Genomic DNA, 16,522 nt, shown 5'->3' with positions numbered 1-16,522 from the left:
AACCTGGAAGTCACAAACACAGACATCCTCATTTCCAGGCATGCATCAGAAGTTCTATTACATTTCAGCTGATCTCTCCTTTTGGTTCACAAGCAAACGTGAGTTATTAAGTCTCTATCACTTCAGGTGAGGAGCTAGAACCCAAGGAAAGAGGACTGCACATCCAAAGACAGCTGAGTGTTCCAGTGACATTCATCCCTGACTTTTTCTGCCTCTACAAGCTCTATCCAATAGCAAAGAGATGTAAAACAAACACAAGTCCTGCACACTGAATGCTTCAAAGTCAGCATCCTGGCAGCTGATGGGCTGCAGCAGTGCTCCTACTCACCAATGGCAGCTGTAAAGTACTGCTCAATCTCGTGCGGGGTCAGGGCCCTTTCCCAGATGACGAATTCATCGAACGCCCCGTTCACGTAACGCTTGGTCTGATCCCCCTCTGTCCCAGTCAGGAGATTCGCGCCGGGGTCTCCGTAATCGTAGAAAACTTTCCCGTCTGGATCAGTGCTGTTCAGAGTCCCATTGACATAGACCTTCAGTCCTTCTCTTGACTTCCAAGTAAAGAGAATATGAGTCCAATAAGGACCTGCAAAGCATTAAAAGTCACAGCAAAATCCATGAATCAATTCCATTCAGAGCCTTTCTCCTGCTGGATGTGGTTTTGCTGACTTTTGCAATGCCATGGAGCTGCTTAGGAAGTGCTCAGAGTGAATTATTGAATGCTGATCCCGTGTATATCAATCTTTACCCCCCTGGGGAAGCCCATGCCTTGGCAGGATGCCCGTCAGCTTTTGTCTGAACCTGAGCTCACTGCAGCTCCATAAATTACGCCTGCTGAGTGTTACTGGCCAAGATTTGAGGTCTCTTCAGTACTGCCTCAAAACTCAGCTCAGCAAGAGCGGCACAAAGACTGCAAGAGCTGGAGAACAAGCAAATAAACTGCTCAAAAGTTGTCACAGTTCCTTTGTTATGTTCGAGAGGCAGAAAACATAATATTAATTTTCATTTGGATTGGATAGTCCACAAACTGTGAATTTTTCTTGACATTTAGCAGCTTTTCTCTTAAAATAAGATTTCTAAACTGATTCATTAAGCTTTATAAAACTGCTACCATGAGTCATACTTTAACAATGGATAGGTAGGCAAATTAGGGCAAGAAAATATTTATGGAATGCCATTAGCATTACTAGAAGACCAGAATTTGTTCTGGTCAGTAGATATTACTGCTCCCAACAACACACAGTTTGGATAGAAGCAGTGAGATACGTGATACACCAAAATGTTTGTTAATACTATGGCTTGGCATAGAAAACCTGACACTCCACAGAAAACAGGATTATGAAAGCACCAAACAGCCAGTTAGAGAGTTACCAAATAAAGCCTTAATTTAGCAGGCAGCAGAGAACAGCCCACCAGCTTCAGAATACACTGGGAGCTGTCAGGGATTAATCTGCATTCTTTGCTCATGTTTCCATCTAAACACGCATGGACACACTGATGTCAATAAGGACTCCACTCCAGAAACCACTGCAAGCTGGATCCAAGGGCTGCTGCTGAATGGCAAATGTTCCATAGGACAGTACTGCTGCTTTTCAGTGTGCACTTTATCACTCCCTCCCCACACCAAGAGAATTCTTAAGCACAGAGGTCTGTGGCTATTTTTATATACCCACTTTTCTTTCCTGAAGTTGTGCTCTTGTCACTACCTCTGACTGCAAGAATAAAGTGAAATGTAACAAAGAAACTGGGGTTTTTTTAAATATGTAAACTTTACCTGGTGGACTAAAGCTTGCTTTCCACTTCATCATTGCATTCCCACGGGTGTAAAATTCCACAGAGCCTTCACCTTCGTTTGAACAGATTTTGAAACCACTGGAAATTACTCGTCCACCAGAGGCAGGGAGAAGTTTAGCCTGCTGGTCTTGAGTCTTCCAGAAAAAGGAGAATGTTACTCCTGATGAAAGCAAGGGAGAGGAGACTTTAATGAGAAAAATGAGTGCAATTAAAAATTTCCAATATGTAGAACACAGACAGCGGGAATGCTTCTGAGGAGAGATCATCGGATGGCATAAACCAGGACAGCATTTTTAAAATCAACAATGCTCTAGCAGTTAAAGCCAAATAAACATCTCTCCCTTAGTTTTCCTATTGTACTACCCTGTAGCCACAAGAAAACTGGAACTCAGCCCTTATGTGTACTTTGGATCAGGAAATTCTGAAACTACAAATAAAAAATTAAACGCACGATAAACACACATCTTCTACTTTTTACAGGGATGCTTTTTAAAATATTTTTTTATTTCAACTTCACATATGTTGACTAGACACAGCTTCTGTGAAGAGTTCAAACCAATGAATAGAGAACATTCTCTTGCATCTTTCACAAATGTTTCTTTTGACTGAAAATGCCACTTCAATGAGCCCGAAAGTGCTTACAGAAAACCATTGTTTAAAGATTGCTTGGGAAGGAGCAAAGTGGGGGAAGAATGTCTCAACATTTCAAAAGCAAGAAGAATTTGTTTTCTCAAGTGAAAATAATAGTCCTGAAATGTTACAAAATTCAGCCTTAGAAGAAACACCGGGATTTTTGTGTCATGGGTTGTTGCATTTCATCTGGAAAGATCCCAACGCCCTTTCAGGACACATTCCCTGGTTGAGTGTGCTTGACACCAGCTTCACACAAACACAACAAACACATCAAGGGATGGTTAAACAACAGCAGCTGGAATAAAATTACACCTTACCCTTGGACAGGTGCATTTGATTTGAAAAAAACACAGCCACGCTCTTCAGACAAAAGGGTGTTGGCTTTTTTCTTTTTTTTGGCTTATATTAATACCCACTACAGTGACTCAGTGTTTATTGTTTATATGATTTCTTCTCCTCACATTTTATCTACTGAACATTGCAGTGTTTTATGCCTTTAATGTTCTTGTTTGTGAGATACTGGAATTGCTCTGGTACTATAAAAATTATTTATTCTGATTGTTATGTTATACTATAGATGTTGAAAAAATGTGACTTCCTGATGATTTTTATTTCCCAGTGGCACGAAAAAAAGTATGAAAAGATACAGCACGTATCACGAAATACACCTGCAGTAGGATACTGAATTCCTTTTTCTAACACTCTCGGGTAGCAGCTGCTCTCAGAGTGTCTCCTACTTGCTTACGAAGTTCACAAGCAGCTTTTGCTTCAGCAGCTCAAACAAAAGATCCTATTTCAAGCTATGTTACCCATCTGAAGGATGGCCTGAATCAATGAAAGCAAGAAAATTCAATATTAACAATGCTGCTCAAGTTTAGGGACTGCTGGAGTTCGTAGAGAGCCCCCATTCTCTATGGAACCTTCCATTTCTGTGGAATTTCAAATCCCTAGTGAATGCCCTGTGTTAGTGACCGGGCAAACGTTTGTTTGGAATGTCTCACGCAGTTTTAATCATCCTCTGTAACTAACACTTGTCGAACCCGGCGTTTTGTGATCCTAACCCAATGGAGAGGGAAGAGAAACAGAATGAAGAGATTTAAGCATCTATGAGGAAAAATGGATTCCATAACTCCAGAGTCCTAAAAATTTTCTTAACTCTAGAGAGAAATCTAAAAACCCCAAGCTTGTTCCTGCTAAGAGGCCACACTGAACCTGAGTAGCTGTAATCAGTTCTAATTTAAATTGCAGTTAGAAAAGACTAAATTTTCAGCAACCAACTCCCAATTTTTTTAAAAGTCAATAAATTGTCAAGTAAGACTTTTAGATTTCTTTCCAAGGAGGAAAGGAACAATGACTATTGAATAACATAATTCGGCAGCAAAAGAAAAGTCAATAATAATTAATGAATTTGCTCACCTTCAGGTCCACAAGCCTCTGGATTACTAATGCAAGAATTTCGATAACTTCCAAAGAAGAGAAAGGTGACTCCTTTCTTTTTAGTGACATAAATTCCTTTGTTCACCATTCCTTCTACAATATCTAAAGCAAAAGCAAAATACAGTTTAACATTTACATAAAGGAAAACTTCCTGGAAACACGAGTTTAACAGACTCCTATAGCTCAGATGTTTCTCTTGTTCCAGCTATATGTTTTTGTTATTTTTGTGTTTGTTTTCCTTTGTGGTAGTTTTTGTTTCAGTTTGTTCAGTTTCTTTTTGTTTGCTCCGGTTTGTCAGTGGTTTGCTGCTGTATTTCCTAAAGACCACACAGAGATCTCTATTGTTTCAAGTTTGCAAATGTTATATCCACTCAGCTCTGTGGTTAACTAAGACTGTTTGACAGAAGCCGTACACCCAAAAATGATTATTTTAAAGTAATCTGAGTAAACTTTATGCTTTCCAGAGTTCTGAGATACTTCCTAGAGGTGTCTTACTGTTAAGCTGAGAGAGTAAAGAAATTCTTTAACCAATTAAAATGTAACAAAATAGTGGGATTTTTTTGGAAGGGCAAATTAGTGATCAAACCCCACTTTTCACTAAAAACTAACTCAATGGAAATTTACTTGATGTACACTCACAAGACAGAAATTATCTTCTTTTCAGTCATCATTTGTTGTGGTATCCTTGTCACTTGGAAAGGCAATTTCTTTGTCTAACATGGATAATGACTAATTTTCTTGTGATTTTGCTGTGTTCCCTCCCAAAGAAAAGCACTGTTGATTCATCTCCTAACAGCTAGAGCACATGAATCCTCCTAACACAAAAAACCTGACGCTTGTTTACTACAGGAACCTCTCTGAGGTCTGAGAGTGCAGCTGACAGATGATGATGGGAAGCTGTTCTCATTTGTCCTGACTGATTTTAGCAATGAGCACAATGGGAAATCACAATCAAAAATCACAATCGAAACATTCTGCTGTGTTAAAGTGCCCTCACTCCACAGAACATGGAATATGAAATTGTCTGTTCCTGAGCAGGCAGAATGTTAATTGCTCTGTGTGGGGTTTTGTGTTACCACCATTGTTTGGGGTGGCATTTCTGTAAGGACTGTGGAGATCCAGAACCTTCATTTTAGCTCCCTTCTTCATAATTTCTTCTGGAAAAATATGGAGAGAAGAGCTGCTCCAAGGGAACTCCAGCAGTGAGAATACATTTTCCTTTTCTGAATGAATGCAGTAAATGCAAGTGTCAATATTCTCTTGGTTCATTCCAAATCCTTATTTAAATGTCAGTTTTCAGGTATCTTCCCCTCCCTTTGAGGAGGGGATCATCAAGTCCTGCCGCTAACTGACAGATAAAATTCAGTTTCTTTTAAAAATGTGACTGTGTACTGTGGAGCAGATCAAGCATTTCTAAGTTCTTCTCAAGGCATGGGAATTACAAATTCATCTACCCCAGAAAAATTCCCATAAGGTAATGCATTTCTGTTTCCTTAGCATTTCCTTTGCCATTGGTGTCACTCTTTATAATGTTCCCATTGAACATATTTTATTATGTGAGAACTATGCAAATGGTCTATAAAGCAGATAAGAGAGGACTGAAAGGAATTAGGGTCATTTGAAGTTCATCATTAATAGAGTTTGCATTTGCCAGCATACCTTTACTGTTAGAGAGTAAAAAAACAGTGGGTTTAGTATTCCAATATAAAATTCTTACTATCTGAGCAGCCCAAATGACAGTTTTACCGTTTCCATCCTTCTCCTTCGGTCAGATTTTCCAACAGCTTGATGTGAGTTAATACCTAAGTGTAAAGTGGGCACGAGGTCACATTTCAATTGCACCTACACAGCACAAATGCAAGTGACTGAAATTAAGTGACTCTAAGCTGCTGCAGCTGTAACTGGTTTGCAGTCTGTCAGTCTTCTGCCTGGTGAGGTGTCATTTTCTGTTCTTGCTCCAATCCACTAGTGTGTTGATATTAAAAAAAACTAATAAAAGGACAAATATATACAGATATCGCTTCTCATAAAAACAAACCAAAATAAACCTTCATGTTAACCAAGGCTGTCATGACTGACAAGATCTCACTTCCAGGCTTTGCAAATTTGCTTGCATTTGTCTTTCTTAATATGTCCTCTAAAAGCTATCATGAAACAGTGGAAAACAGAGGGATTCTTTTCCATTTTAGCCTTGAAAGACAAGAAAAAAATTAACCTGTTTATTCTCATATGTTCCTCTGAAGTGTCACTGCTGTTCCTTTTAAGCCTAATAGAATTTTTTTTAGGTTTTGGAGAAGCCTTGGGGCCCATCCTCCCATGGGATTCACGTGGGGAATGCTCCCAGCATTCCAGCAATCCAGGTAACATTGCAGGAGCGCTTTCCCAATAACGTCTGACAGTGTAGTAACAATAAACAGACTTTACCACATGACCCTTGAACCAAAACTCAGAGTTAACTCTGAATCCAGTGTTACAAGAACCATCCAAACCTGACAAATGCAGAACAAAAAAAACCGCGTAAATCCTCACCTACAGTTGCAGAGAAGTTAGAGTAGGCAGAGTCATTGGTATATACAAAGGTAGAGTTATGGGAAGGAAGCACAGTGAAGTTGTGGATTCTTAGAGCTGGGTGGAACAACAAAAGAAAATAAGCAAATAAGCAAAACAATGAATAAACATAATCAGTAATGAATTGGCCAGTTCATATCTCTCAACACAGCACAAATCAGAGATTTGTTGATGAGTGGCCTTTAAAATCATCACACAAGCACTTCTCCTGAGGAGCTGGGCGTGTCATGGGCTTCACCTGCACAAGGGAATGCAGTATCACTAAAATAACGTTTCCTTCACAGTTACTGAAAAGAAAAAACTATAAAAAATCCAACTGCAGATGAAGGGCTCTGTCATATATTCCTGTTGGCAAAGAACACTGCATGTAAAATAAAAATCATTATAGTGGTGCAAAAGCCATGGCAGTTCAAGCCCCGTGTCCAGCTCTGGGCGCCCCAGTAGAAGAGAGACATGGACATGCTGGAGCAAGGCCAGGGACAGGCTGAGAGTGCTGGGACTGCTCAGCCCAGAGACCTGAGGGCTCAGGGTCTCATCAGGGTGTAAAAATGCACAGCTGGAGATGTAAAGACAGAGCCAGGCTCTCCTTATTTGCACCCAGTGAGCAGATAAGAGCAATGGGCACAAATTAAAATGCAAGAAACTCCACTAAATATAAGAAAAGCCCCAACTTTTTTATATCTGACAATAAAGCTTTATTCTCTAACTTTCTTTTCTGATTTTGAAAATTTAACAGTATCTTGAACACTGTAATTGTTTACCCTGGGCAGGCAAATAAAGCTTGATGAAAAGCCCATGAAAGTAGATGGAGAGACATTGATTTGGGATTTAGACCAACTGAGCTCACAGAACAAAAAGACAAATGCTCTTAGGAAAAGAAAAATACACACAAAAACCTCAAGATAAAAATGCATGGAAAACACGGGGTCAGATGAAAAACCTGAGTATGGCCACTTTCTTTTTATTTGCTGTATTTTGAGCTGATTGTTTCCCTTCAATTGCTTCTAGTGCTGAGATGTCCAAAACATTAATTTGCTGACACACTCTCACAACACGAATGCTTTGAGAGATATAAATCTGGCTTCACACACAATGACTTCAACAAATAAAATGGATTAACGTGACGGACAGATTATGATGCTTCAAGGATTTAAGAGGAGAAACATGGAATGAAAATAATTGCATTATATGATGAGTGGAAAAACAAGAAAGACTCTGCAATAAACAGAAGAGTTGTGTAATCAGAACGGAATCAAAAACAAGCAAATTGCCACCTGCAGTAGATTACAACAATAAAGAAAGATTTCTTAGATATCAAAGTCAAATATCAGAGAGATACATAAAACCTCTGCTGGAGGCAGCTGAAATAATATCTGTGTCTTATAAGACACAATATAAGCAACTGAGAGGAATTTGAGCTGTCCAGTGCAATACTGAAGACAGAATTGAGCATTGCCAGAATTGCACTGCAGAGAAAAGGACCTCTGGCCACTGGCATTCCCTGCAAATTATAGTAAGACAAAGTCCTCCAAAGTTTTTCAGCAAAGTCATGCAGCTGGCTCATTTATCAATTTCTTTAACACCATGTCATAATAGGAGTCAAAAGAGATTGCTCTTGAGAGCCAGTCCTATTCCTGCAAGCGAAGGTTTATAGGATCAGGAACTTCATCTGTTCTGCTTTATCTCTTCCAAGATACTAAAAATATTTCTGAATTTTGCTGGAATAATGTAATTTAACAAAACTTGAAAAACAATCTAACAGCAATTTTATTTTTCCAAGAGCTATACTTTATATATGTGATTTTCAAGCACTTTCAAAACAACTTTGTAACATGATTGCCAAAACAGTGCTAGATACAGAGCACTTCACTCTTTTTGAAACTGTGGGAAGTCCAGTGTCAGAAGATTACTTTAACACACTTTTAGAGAACTTATGTGGCAACTTTTGTAAGCCAAATTATTATTCTATTGAAGTCAGTAAGAATGCTGCCATCAGCTTCTAATGGAAGCAGAATATTGCCCAGATATATTTCTGGTCAGGCAACTTCATTCCTTTCAGAAATTTCGTGGAAAGATAGGTCAAAGTTTAGCCTTAAAATACTTGAAGACCTCTACAATAAAAGGAATAGCAGTAACTCTGCACTTCTGTTAGCGTTTTCCACATAGGGCTGTAAAGGTCTCCATCTCCTGGTTTAACCTTCTGCAGGGATTTTGTGGGTACAGACACTGCAGCCCCCAGGGGCAGCAGAGCAGCCACTCCTTGCACCAGCACAGAACAGCTCTGCTGTGAGCTGGGGCAGCCACGAGAGAGGGGTTCTGGGGAGGGCACAGGTTTGGGGAATGCTGGGGAATCCACAGCAGACATCGTGTGAGGAGCACTGGGGAAGCACATCAGCACCACGTGGAATTGGCTAAAGCATCAGCAGAGAAAAAACAGCTCATGTGGAAATTACTACGGGACCTCTGAGTCCCAGAAGGAGGCAGAGCTCAGCTGAACATTTCATCTGGAAGGAACAGCCCTGCAAGCCCATAACTCTGGAGGGGTCTGGAGGAGCTCCTTCCTTGCATCACCTGACACCCCTGGAAACAGCCCTTTGGTATCATTCCCTCTGGATCCCACAGTCCTTACAACTCTTGCAGATCAGTGAGAGTTTTGCCTCAGCAAATCTCTCCTGATTTTGCCCAGCTGGAAAAAGAATTGAATTAATATGAACTAATGCTGCAATACTGCTCTTGAGGAAATACCCAAGAGCAGATAAAAATGAATGAGAGGTATCCAGAGGAGAGCTTACACTTTTCTTTCTATAGACACTACATGCAATGCTCAAAAGTGCAGGGGGAGCTCAGGCATTTAACTCCTTCCAAAATCAAAAGGAAGGAGACATTTCCCTGCTGCAGAGCCAAAGATCTCAGACACTGAGCATCCTAGAGCATGCTGTGCATGCACCAAACCAACTAATAACAGTGTGATTTCAATGACTCTTTGGATCATAAACCTTTTCTCTTTATAACCTCAACAATGGACAGACAGCTCATAAAACCTTGGAGAATACTCCATAAAAATCAGCTCACAAATACAACATCATTTGGATATCATAGCACTGTGAAAACATTAACTGGGAAAAAAAAATCTCAACATCTGGGCCACAAAAGTCAACCCCTTGCTCTTCTCCTGCTCCCCCTTCTAATTACAGAGAGTCACAGATAGTTCTGTTATTGCCATTGTCAGGGAATGCTCCGTCTACCTCCATTCGTATCCCGAAACTCATGAATTCCATCCACATCTTCCAACGGCCAGTAATGGGAAGCTGACGCCAGGACTTTGAACCCTTTCAAGAAACACAGGTTAAAAGATTATTAAATAAAGGACCAACCAGGTGTGCAACAAGTCTCCACAGAAAATAACCATAAAAGACGTCAAAAGGTTAAGTAAACCCAAATATTTTATGTAAATCAAGTGTGGCACATAAGCGGGATCATAAATCAAAGCAGCAAAGTAGATTAAAGCCATATAACTGATTAACCACTGCAGAAAACCTGCGTTTAAATCCCAACTGATTTTCATTTTAATTGCAAAACGTGTAACAATCTCTGACAAAATCTCTGCTCGTGTACCTGGCAGCATTCACTGAAGTAACAGCTGAGGAGTCATTCAAGAGTAATTTCAAGATTTTATTGAGGTTTCAAGCACCTGGTGGACAGCCCAAAGCACTGGGATGGGAATGCGCGAGGGAACGTTCAGCCTCTCCAGCAAATATTACTGCTCCTGCTTCCTCCAGAGGTAACACAAAGGATGCCAGGGACAAGGAGAGCAAGGATTTCTGCTACCCCCTATCTGTTGTTCTCTGCCCTACAATCGTTTTTCGTTCCCAAGCAATCTTGCAAGAGACCGAGGTGTGAAGCTGACAGATAAAAGTTTGTTAAACCCCATTCCAGCTGTCAAGCACCGTACAGAATCTCCCCACACCTAATGAGCAAATTAACCCAAGTCACAAGCAGCGTCCTTTGACTTCTGCAGTTTTTCCCACACCTTTCTTCACTTTTGAGATCAAAGCACTTTGCCTGTTTGATACTTGCTCTATCATTTTAATGTCCTGGATACACAACAGAATTTTGTACCACGGATATGAAGGTGCAAAAACTTTACTTTCATCCTCAAAGTGCCTAATGCCTGCCCTGGAGAGCAGTTTGATGGCCTCCATCCTCATGGTGCAGTTTCTGAGGTGTGACACAGGTGGGATCCTAAGATGTATTTTCTCATTAGGAGTGCAAAGTTGATAAAATTGCTAAACTCCACGACAAGCAATTACAGATCTGAGGAAACAGAACTCAAAGTTCTGCATCTTGTGAGGATACAAGAACTACTCAGACTTGCTTCCAAAGTCAACTATACCACAGATATCTAGCAAATGATTCATAACTGAATTCATTAATTCAGGATCTATTATTAGCCCACCTAACTAAATGTTTGCAGTTGTCATAGAGGTTCTCCCTCAAGGAGGGAACACAAGCACAGACAGATAAGATGGGGATGTCTCATGGAAATGGATGGGGTTCTGTGGTTATCCATCTCCTTTGACTGCTTGGAAGACAGAGAAGGGCACGGCTGCCACTGGAAGGATGAGGACACTGCCCAGAGAATAATGACCCACAATGAGCACACACAAAACACAATCTGAACATTTCAGGCAACCCAAACTCAACCAAGCTGAGCATGGCAAAGAACACTGAGGAAATGGGATATAGGAAAAGGGTTTTTGCATTTACATAGGCTAAATCTGTGTATGTGTTTAGTTCTACCTTCAAAGAACATATTCAGGCTTCTGTAAAAGAAATGGAAATTATGAATTTCCCACACAGACTACCTGTGCTAATACTGCTCCATCCCACGTTCATCAGACCCCCAGTTCCCTTGTGCAGAGCCCAGGACACGCCTGCTCTTTCACACTGTGCTTATCTGCAAATATCTCACGCTCCTCCTGAACATCTCCCTTTGGTACCGGGGGAAAAAAAAGGATTTAAGTTAAAAGAGGTGGTAGGAAAAAAAATCATGAGAAAAATTGAGAAAAAGATAAAAGAAAACTCCTGGGAGAAAATTATCTGGTGCCAAAACAAGGGGTCACAACACAGCACAAGTGCTCTAGTAGCAGTAGCAGCAGCACAACAGAGGCTTTGCCATGGCTGGCACAAACTCATGAGGAGGAGCAATATTCCAGGGAGCTTACATGTAAAAGCTGGGAAAATGGACCCAAAAGTCCATTTTGGGAAATATAGACAGAGCAAGGAAGGGAAATACAGACAGAGCAAAGGAAACTGCCCAGAGCCACGCTGCTCTGGTGGCTTTCCCAGCTCCCAGTTCAGCAGCTCTTACCCCACTTCAGCCCTGGGAAGACCTCTGGAAACAAATACCTGCTGCCCAGAATACAAAATCCTTTCCACAGGCACCTGCCCCGTTCAGAACAAAATCCCAGGGCTTGCTCCAGCCTGGTTCAAACCCAGCCAGTACCACCTGCAGTGATGCCTCCACACACACCCTGCACCACAAAACCAGCGCTGTGGCACTCGCCCATTTACTGCGGGAGGGTTTGCCCCCTTTAGTTCCACCAGCCAGAAACTCTCATTTTTAGGAAATAGGACTCTTTTTCTTGGTTTTGAGCAAAGGTGGAGCAAAAGAAATCAATCAGGCTGAAGCTACTCCTTTAACAGACGTGGCCTTTTCCATCGCTCTGTGTTTTACTTGAAAATAATTACATATGGTTAAAACTGAGAAGCACAAAGCAATACATGAATTGGTACAGCAGTAAAATTGTACTTGTACACCACCAAGAGGCTTGAGGTTAAACTATTGACATAAACAGGAGAATTCTGCAGTTACACACACAGACCCTTATAAGCTGTGAGTGAGGTTCTTTACATTGAAAACAGACGAGAAATCCTTAATCCTGTCTGTAACTGATTTAAACTGCAGTGTGAAGGCTGGGAGGAGGGAGGGTAGAGGACTTGAAGCCACGCCAGAATGCTGCAAAGTGTACAAGCTGGCAAATCCAACGGTAAATCATTGAATTGAAAATGCTGAACAGTGAGGGGAAGAAAAGAAAATAGTCTGTGTAGAGATCTGATTCAGAAACTTACACTCAAGGAAAGTAATGATAAACAAGTGTATATAGGACTTTTCCACATACCAAATACAAGCCATTTTTCTCCAAATGTATTTCTATTCAGAATATTCAGTGAGTAGGGTACTGAATTTAAACTGGGACAGTCTGATACTTTGGACTATCAATTTTTAATACAGAGCTGACATTCAAACATGGGCTCAGTTTCTTGGGGGCTACTAAGGAAATAAAAAAAAGTACAAACTGAAAAAAAGCAAATAAATATTTAAGCACATTGACATAGTGTAAATAGAGCATTCCTTACCTGGGTGTTTGGGTAGCTGGGAATAGTTTCCGTACACCTGCACACAAAACATTACACAATGAGACACAGTGAGGCAAAACTTGCTCGGAAAAACCCAAGCATATCTCAAAACTGACTATATTCAGAATATTACCTGATATTTTTGCTGAAACAAAATGAGCAAAGAATAATGGCAACAGAGTAGAGATAATAAACTCTCCATGGTCTATTTAAGGTTAAAAGTACAGTTGAAATCAAATTCCTGTAAGATTTCAATCATAAGTTTTCCGTTGCTACTTTTGGTATTAGAAAGGACATTTTCCATGCAAGTTCAAAAGTCCATTCCTTTAGTGATGGCAAAATATCCTTCCAGACCCTTCAAGTAGTATTTTCTTGCTTCACCCTTCGGTATCTTCATTTAACTCTGAATAAATAACCATGACTGGCAGAAAATTCAAAGAAAAGTGCATCAAATCCCGAAGTTGTGCTGTTCCGTGGAAAGAAGTCAAATACTTCTGTTCCAATCTGTGCCAAAAAGAAAAGATCTTGTTTGCAACTTTCTCCCTGGGGCTCTGTTTCCCTTGCAATTCCTTTCAGCTGTCAGAGGTCTGGAGGCAGTTGTAGCTGTGCTGGCAGGGAAAGGCACTTCCTTATTGCACCCCGGCCGGAAAACTCCCTCTGCCCTCCGAAATGAGCCGAAATGAGCTGAAAAGAGCCGCGAGCTGCTCGCCCGTCCCGCTCACGTTTGCACCTCCAGCCCGGATCCTTTTGGGTGGAGAGCGAGTCCGGGTGATGTCACGCTCTCTCCTCCAGCTCTGTCCCATTCTGGGCTCTGTTTATCTCTATTTATATCCCGCTGCTGCTGCTCCTCTCTGGGTCCTACGAGCAGCCAGGAGCCGCTGGGACCCAGTCCCGGAGCTCCAGCAGAGAGAGAGAGAGAGGGGAGCGCAGTGCTCCCCAAAATCCGCGCACCTGCGGAGGGATCGAGGCCACAGCGAGCGCCCACAATTCAAACACTCCAGAAAAAGAAGAGAGATTTTCGAAGGAAAGCTGCCATCTATTTATTTTAAAAAGCACAAGTTGTGTTTCTGTCCAAAGAAAGCTTTAAAAAAGCCACTGATTGAAATCGCACGGCGCTCCAAGGGTTTGTTTTTACCTTATCTGCACCAAGCAGGGGAAACTGAGGCATTGCCTATTTCACCAGCTTCCTCAGAGTTACACAAATCTCGAAAAAAACCTTCTGTAGCTGCTACTTTACTTCTTATTTTAATAAAAATAATTACATGTAAGTAATTTTATAAGAGTTTCCCAATTGCATTCCAAACAATGCCACAAATATCAATCAGCATTTTATACATAACAGAAAAATAGCAGCCAGAACTAGCTGATATTCTTCATTTACTCTGCTCTTCTATGGTAAAATTTTATTTTCAGTTCTCTCCAAGTTCTTTATTTTCAGCCAAAAAGGTGAAAGAGTAATATTTTAAACAAAATTTGATAAGCTTTCCACCCCTCTTAATTTTTTCCCTGCATTTTCCTATCAACCCCTTCTTTATCCTCACACGGGCCACTTAAAGGTGATGTAGGCAATATCAGAAACTAAAAATCAGAATTATAACATGCTAATATCGCAACAAAACCCAGATTATTTTATTTACCTTTTCTTTTGCCAGAAGTTGTGTAAATACATGGCCCACTCATGCAGTGAAATATTCTTTGCTTAAGATCAATGAATGGACAAGATTCTGACCTACAGGAAAGTGATTTCCGTGCATGCCACTGCCCCTACGGGACTTTCCCCTTGACCTTTAGGAATCCTCCCCTCTCCACCCACCTCTTTCAGTGACTCTGGGCCCATCTCTGCAGGGGCCTCTGCACCTGGACTCACCTGGTTCTTCCTGTTCCTCCCCCAAATTACCCCCTCACCTGCCTGCTGCTGCTCAAGCACAGCTTCTGCACTGAGCTCTAGGCAAGGGCTGGTTATCACTTCTAGGGGGAAGCAGTTTTCTACTCACCCTTTACAGATATTGTACAGCTGGTAACCAGCGAGCCTGGCAGCAGCTTGGCCCCAATTTCCCCAGCTGGATTCCCAGACGGATTCTGAACTTCCAAAGCCACTGGGGGTAACTTGTTCCTTGCAAACAACTGGAAATAGATGGGACTGCAGGGTCCAGGGACTGAGATCAGAATTAAGTTTGGAAACCCTAAGACATTCACGGTGCACAAATGCTCCAAGGTTACCAAAGTTCGGTGTTACAAAATTTCTGTATTGAAATAAAATGTGAGTTTTGTTTGTAATCCTGATTTAGGATCCATAAGAGAAAAATTTTGAATTTTTGAATTTCAGTTCCTACAAAAATTTCGTGATAGCCACTCTGGCTTTTGCTTATTTCCCTCCAGCTTTTTTGAGACTTCCTCCCTCATAACTGCTAGCCACAATCTCCCCAGTATCCCAAAGGAAGAGGAGGAATTCCGTGCAAACCCTACGAACTCTGCATTGTATAGTGACAAGTAGAGCCATCCTTAGAAATAACAGAGAGCTGCAGCTAAAAATCCTGAGAAAAAGCTAAAATGTAAAAAGAGAAAGACAGGAATTTGAAATATTTGCCAAGAGGGGCCTGTCAAGGGAAAGAATATGCTTACCAAAACAATTGTGAGAATCCAAGCAAACACATTCACTGCCAAAAATTCCTGTGGAAACAGCAGATTGCAAGCAGACATTGGAGATTATTTGCAGAAACAAATTCTGAATTTATTCCTGTGATTCTCCAGAAACACGATCTGAAATCCACACTGCTCCCAAGACAGCCCAGGGGCAGCACCTGAGTGCAAACTGGAGTCACTGGTGCAGCCCTGGGCAGAAAATCCATCCCAGGGATGGATTTATTTCCTGAGGAACCCGAGGATGGAGCAGAGCTCACTGAAAGTCCTTGCAGGTCACTGAAAGTCCTTGCAGGTCACTGAAAGCACAGAGGAAGGTGCTGGGACCTGCGCTGAGCCCGCTGGAGGGGCTGCCCCAAGCACCACTCTCCATCCTCAGCCCTGGGGCCCTGCTGAGGATGCAGGACTGGGGGGCCCTGGAACGACCCCAGATTTTCTGTCCCACTTGTCAGAGAGCAGGGAAAGGGCTGGGCAGGGGTTGCTCTGCAGTGGGACGAGGGTTCAGCAAAAAGGAAAAGGTCGATGGGTTTGTGTCATTTGTACAAGGTGAGTGTGACCCATCAGGTGACAATCCAGTGCCAGCTGCAGCATTCCTTGCTCACCTGGTGCTCACTCAGGGTGATAACATGCTTGAAACAGAAAATCAGCCAGTGCTGCAGCTGACATTTACCACGAAAGGAGAAATAACCCGAAGTTAAAAACCTTTGTAGCCAACTACCTAAATACAAGCAGAGAAAGAATCACTGAAAGAATGTTTTACCCTGTAGAAGACAGTCAGTCTCTGATACAGTTTTCTTCCCTTGTTTCATTGGAATCACTAACTTACCATATGAGAGCTGGTGCATAATTGGGATTGAAATATTTCAGCAAGCATCTTAGAAAGGAGTATTTTAAGAATCAATCTTAGAGATTTTGTAAAGCTTCCTTAGCATCACAGTCTCTACTAACACATCAATAAATATTCTGGGCTAAAATGACTTTGTGGTCAAACTGTTTCTGTGTCAGTAACAGGCACTGCCAGCAAGGTGGTTAC

At 41.5% G+C, this 16,522-nt stretch overlaps 1 protein-coding gene across 3 annotated transcripts in view; it reads right to left on the bottom strand.

The window, feature by feature from the left end:
- The window catches only part of ADGRD1 (adhesion G protein-coupled receptor D1), a 137,189-nt gene extending 123,534 nt beyond the window's left edge, over window positions 1-13,655 (bottom strand). The window contains exons 1-7 of one of the 3 annotated variants that reach the window (XM_042034849.1): window positions 12,983-13,655; window positions 12,850-12,886; window positions 9,675-9,758; window positions 6,391-6,486; window positions 3,841-3,963; window positions 1,772-1,951; window positions 329-583 (exon numbers count right to left, since the gene is read on the bottom strand). In XM_042034849.1, the coding sequence (XP_041890783.1) occupies window positions 329-583; window positions 1,772-1,951; window positions 3,841-3,963; window positions 6,391-6,486; window positions 9,675-9,758; window positions 12,850-12,886; window positions 12,983-13,051 (844 nt within the window). In that variant the 5' untranslated portion in view covers window positions 13,052-13,655. The remainder of the gene's footprint in view (window positions 1-328; window positions 584-1,771; window positions 1,952-3,840; window positions 3,964-6,390; window positions 6,487-9,674; window positions 9,759-12,849; window positions 12,887-12,982) is intronic. The other 2 variants (XM_042034847.1, XM_042034848.1) reach the window with 2 other exon arrangements.
- Between the last annotated feature and the right edge of the window lie 2,867 nt (window positions 13,656-16,522).

This window comes from Corvus kubaryi, unplaced genomic scaffold (assembly GCF_017639235.1).
Source record: "Corvus kubaryi isolate FWS band 111438036 unplaced genomic scaffold, C.kubaryi_AGA036_p1.0 37382, whole genome shotgun sequence".
NCBI classification, from domain to species: domain Eukaryota; kingdom Metazoa; phylum Chordata; class Aves; order Passeriformes; family Corvidae; genus Corvus; species Corvus kubaryi.
Note: the sequence above shows the minus strand (reverse complement) of the source record. Positions and strands in the feature narration are given on the sequence as shown.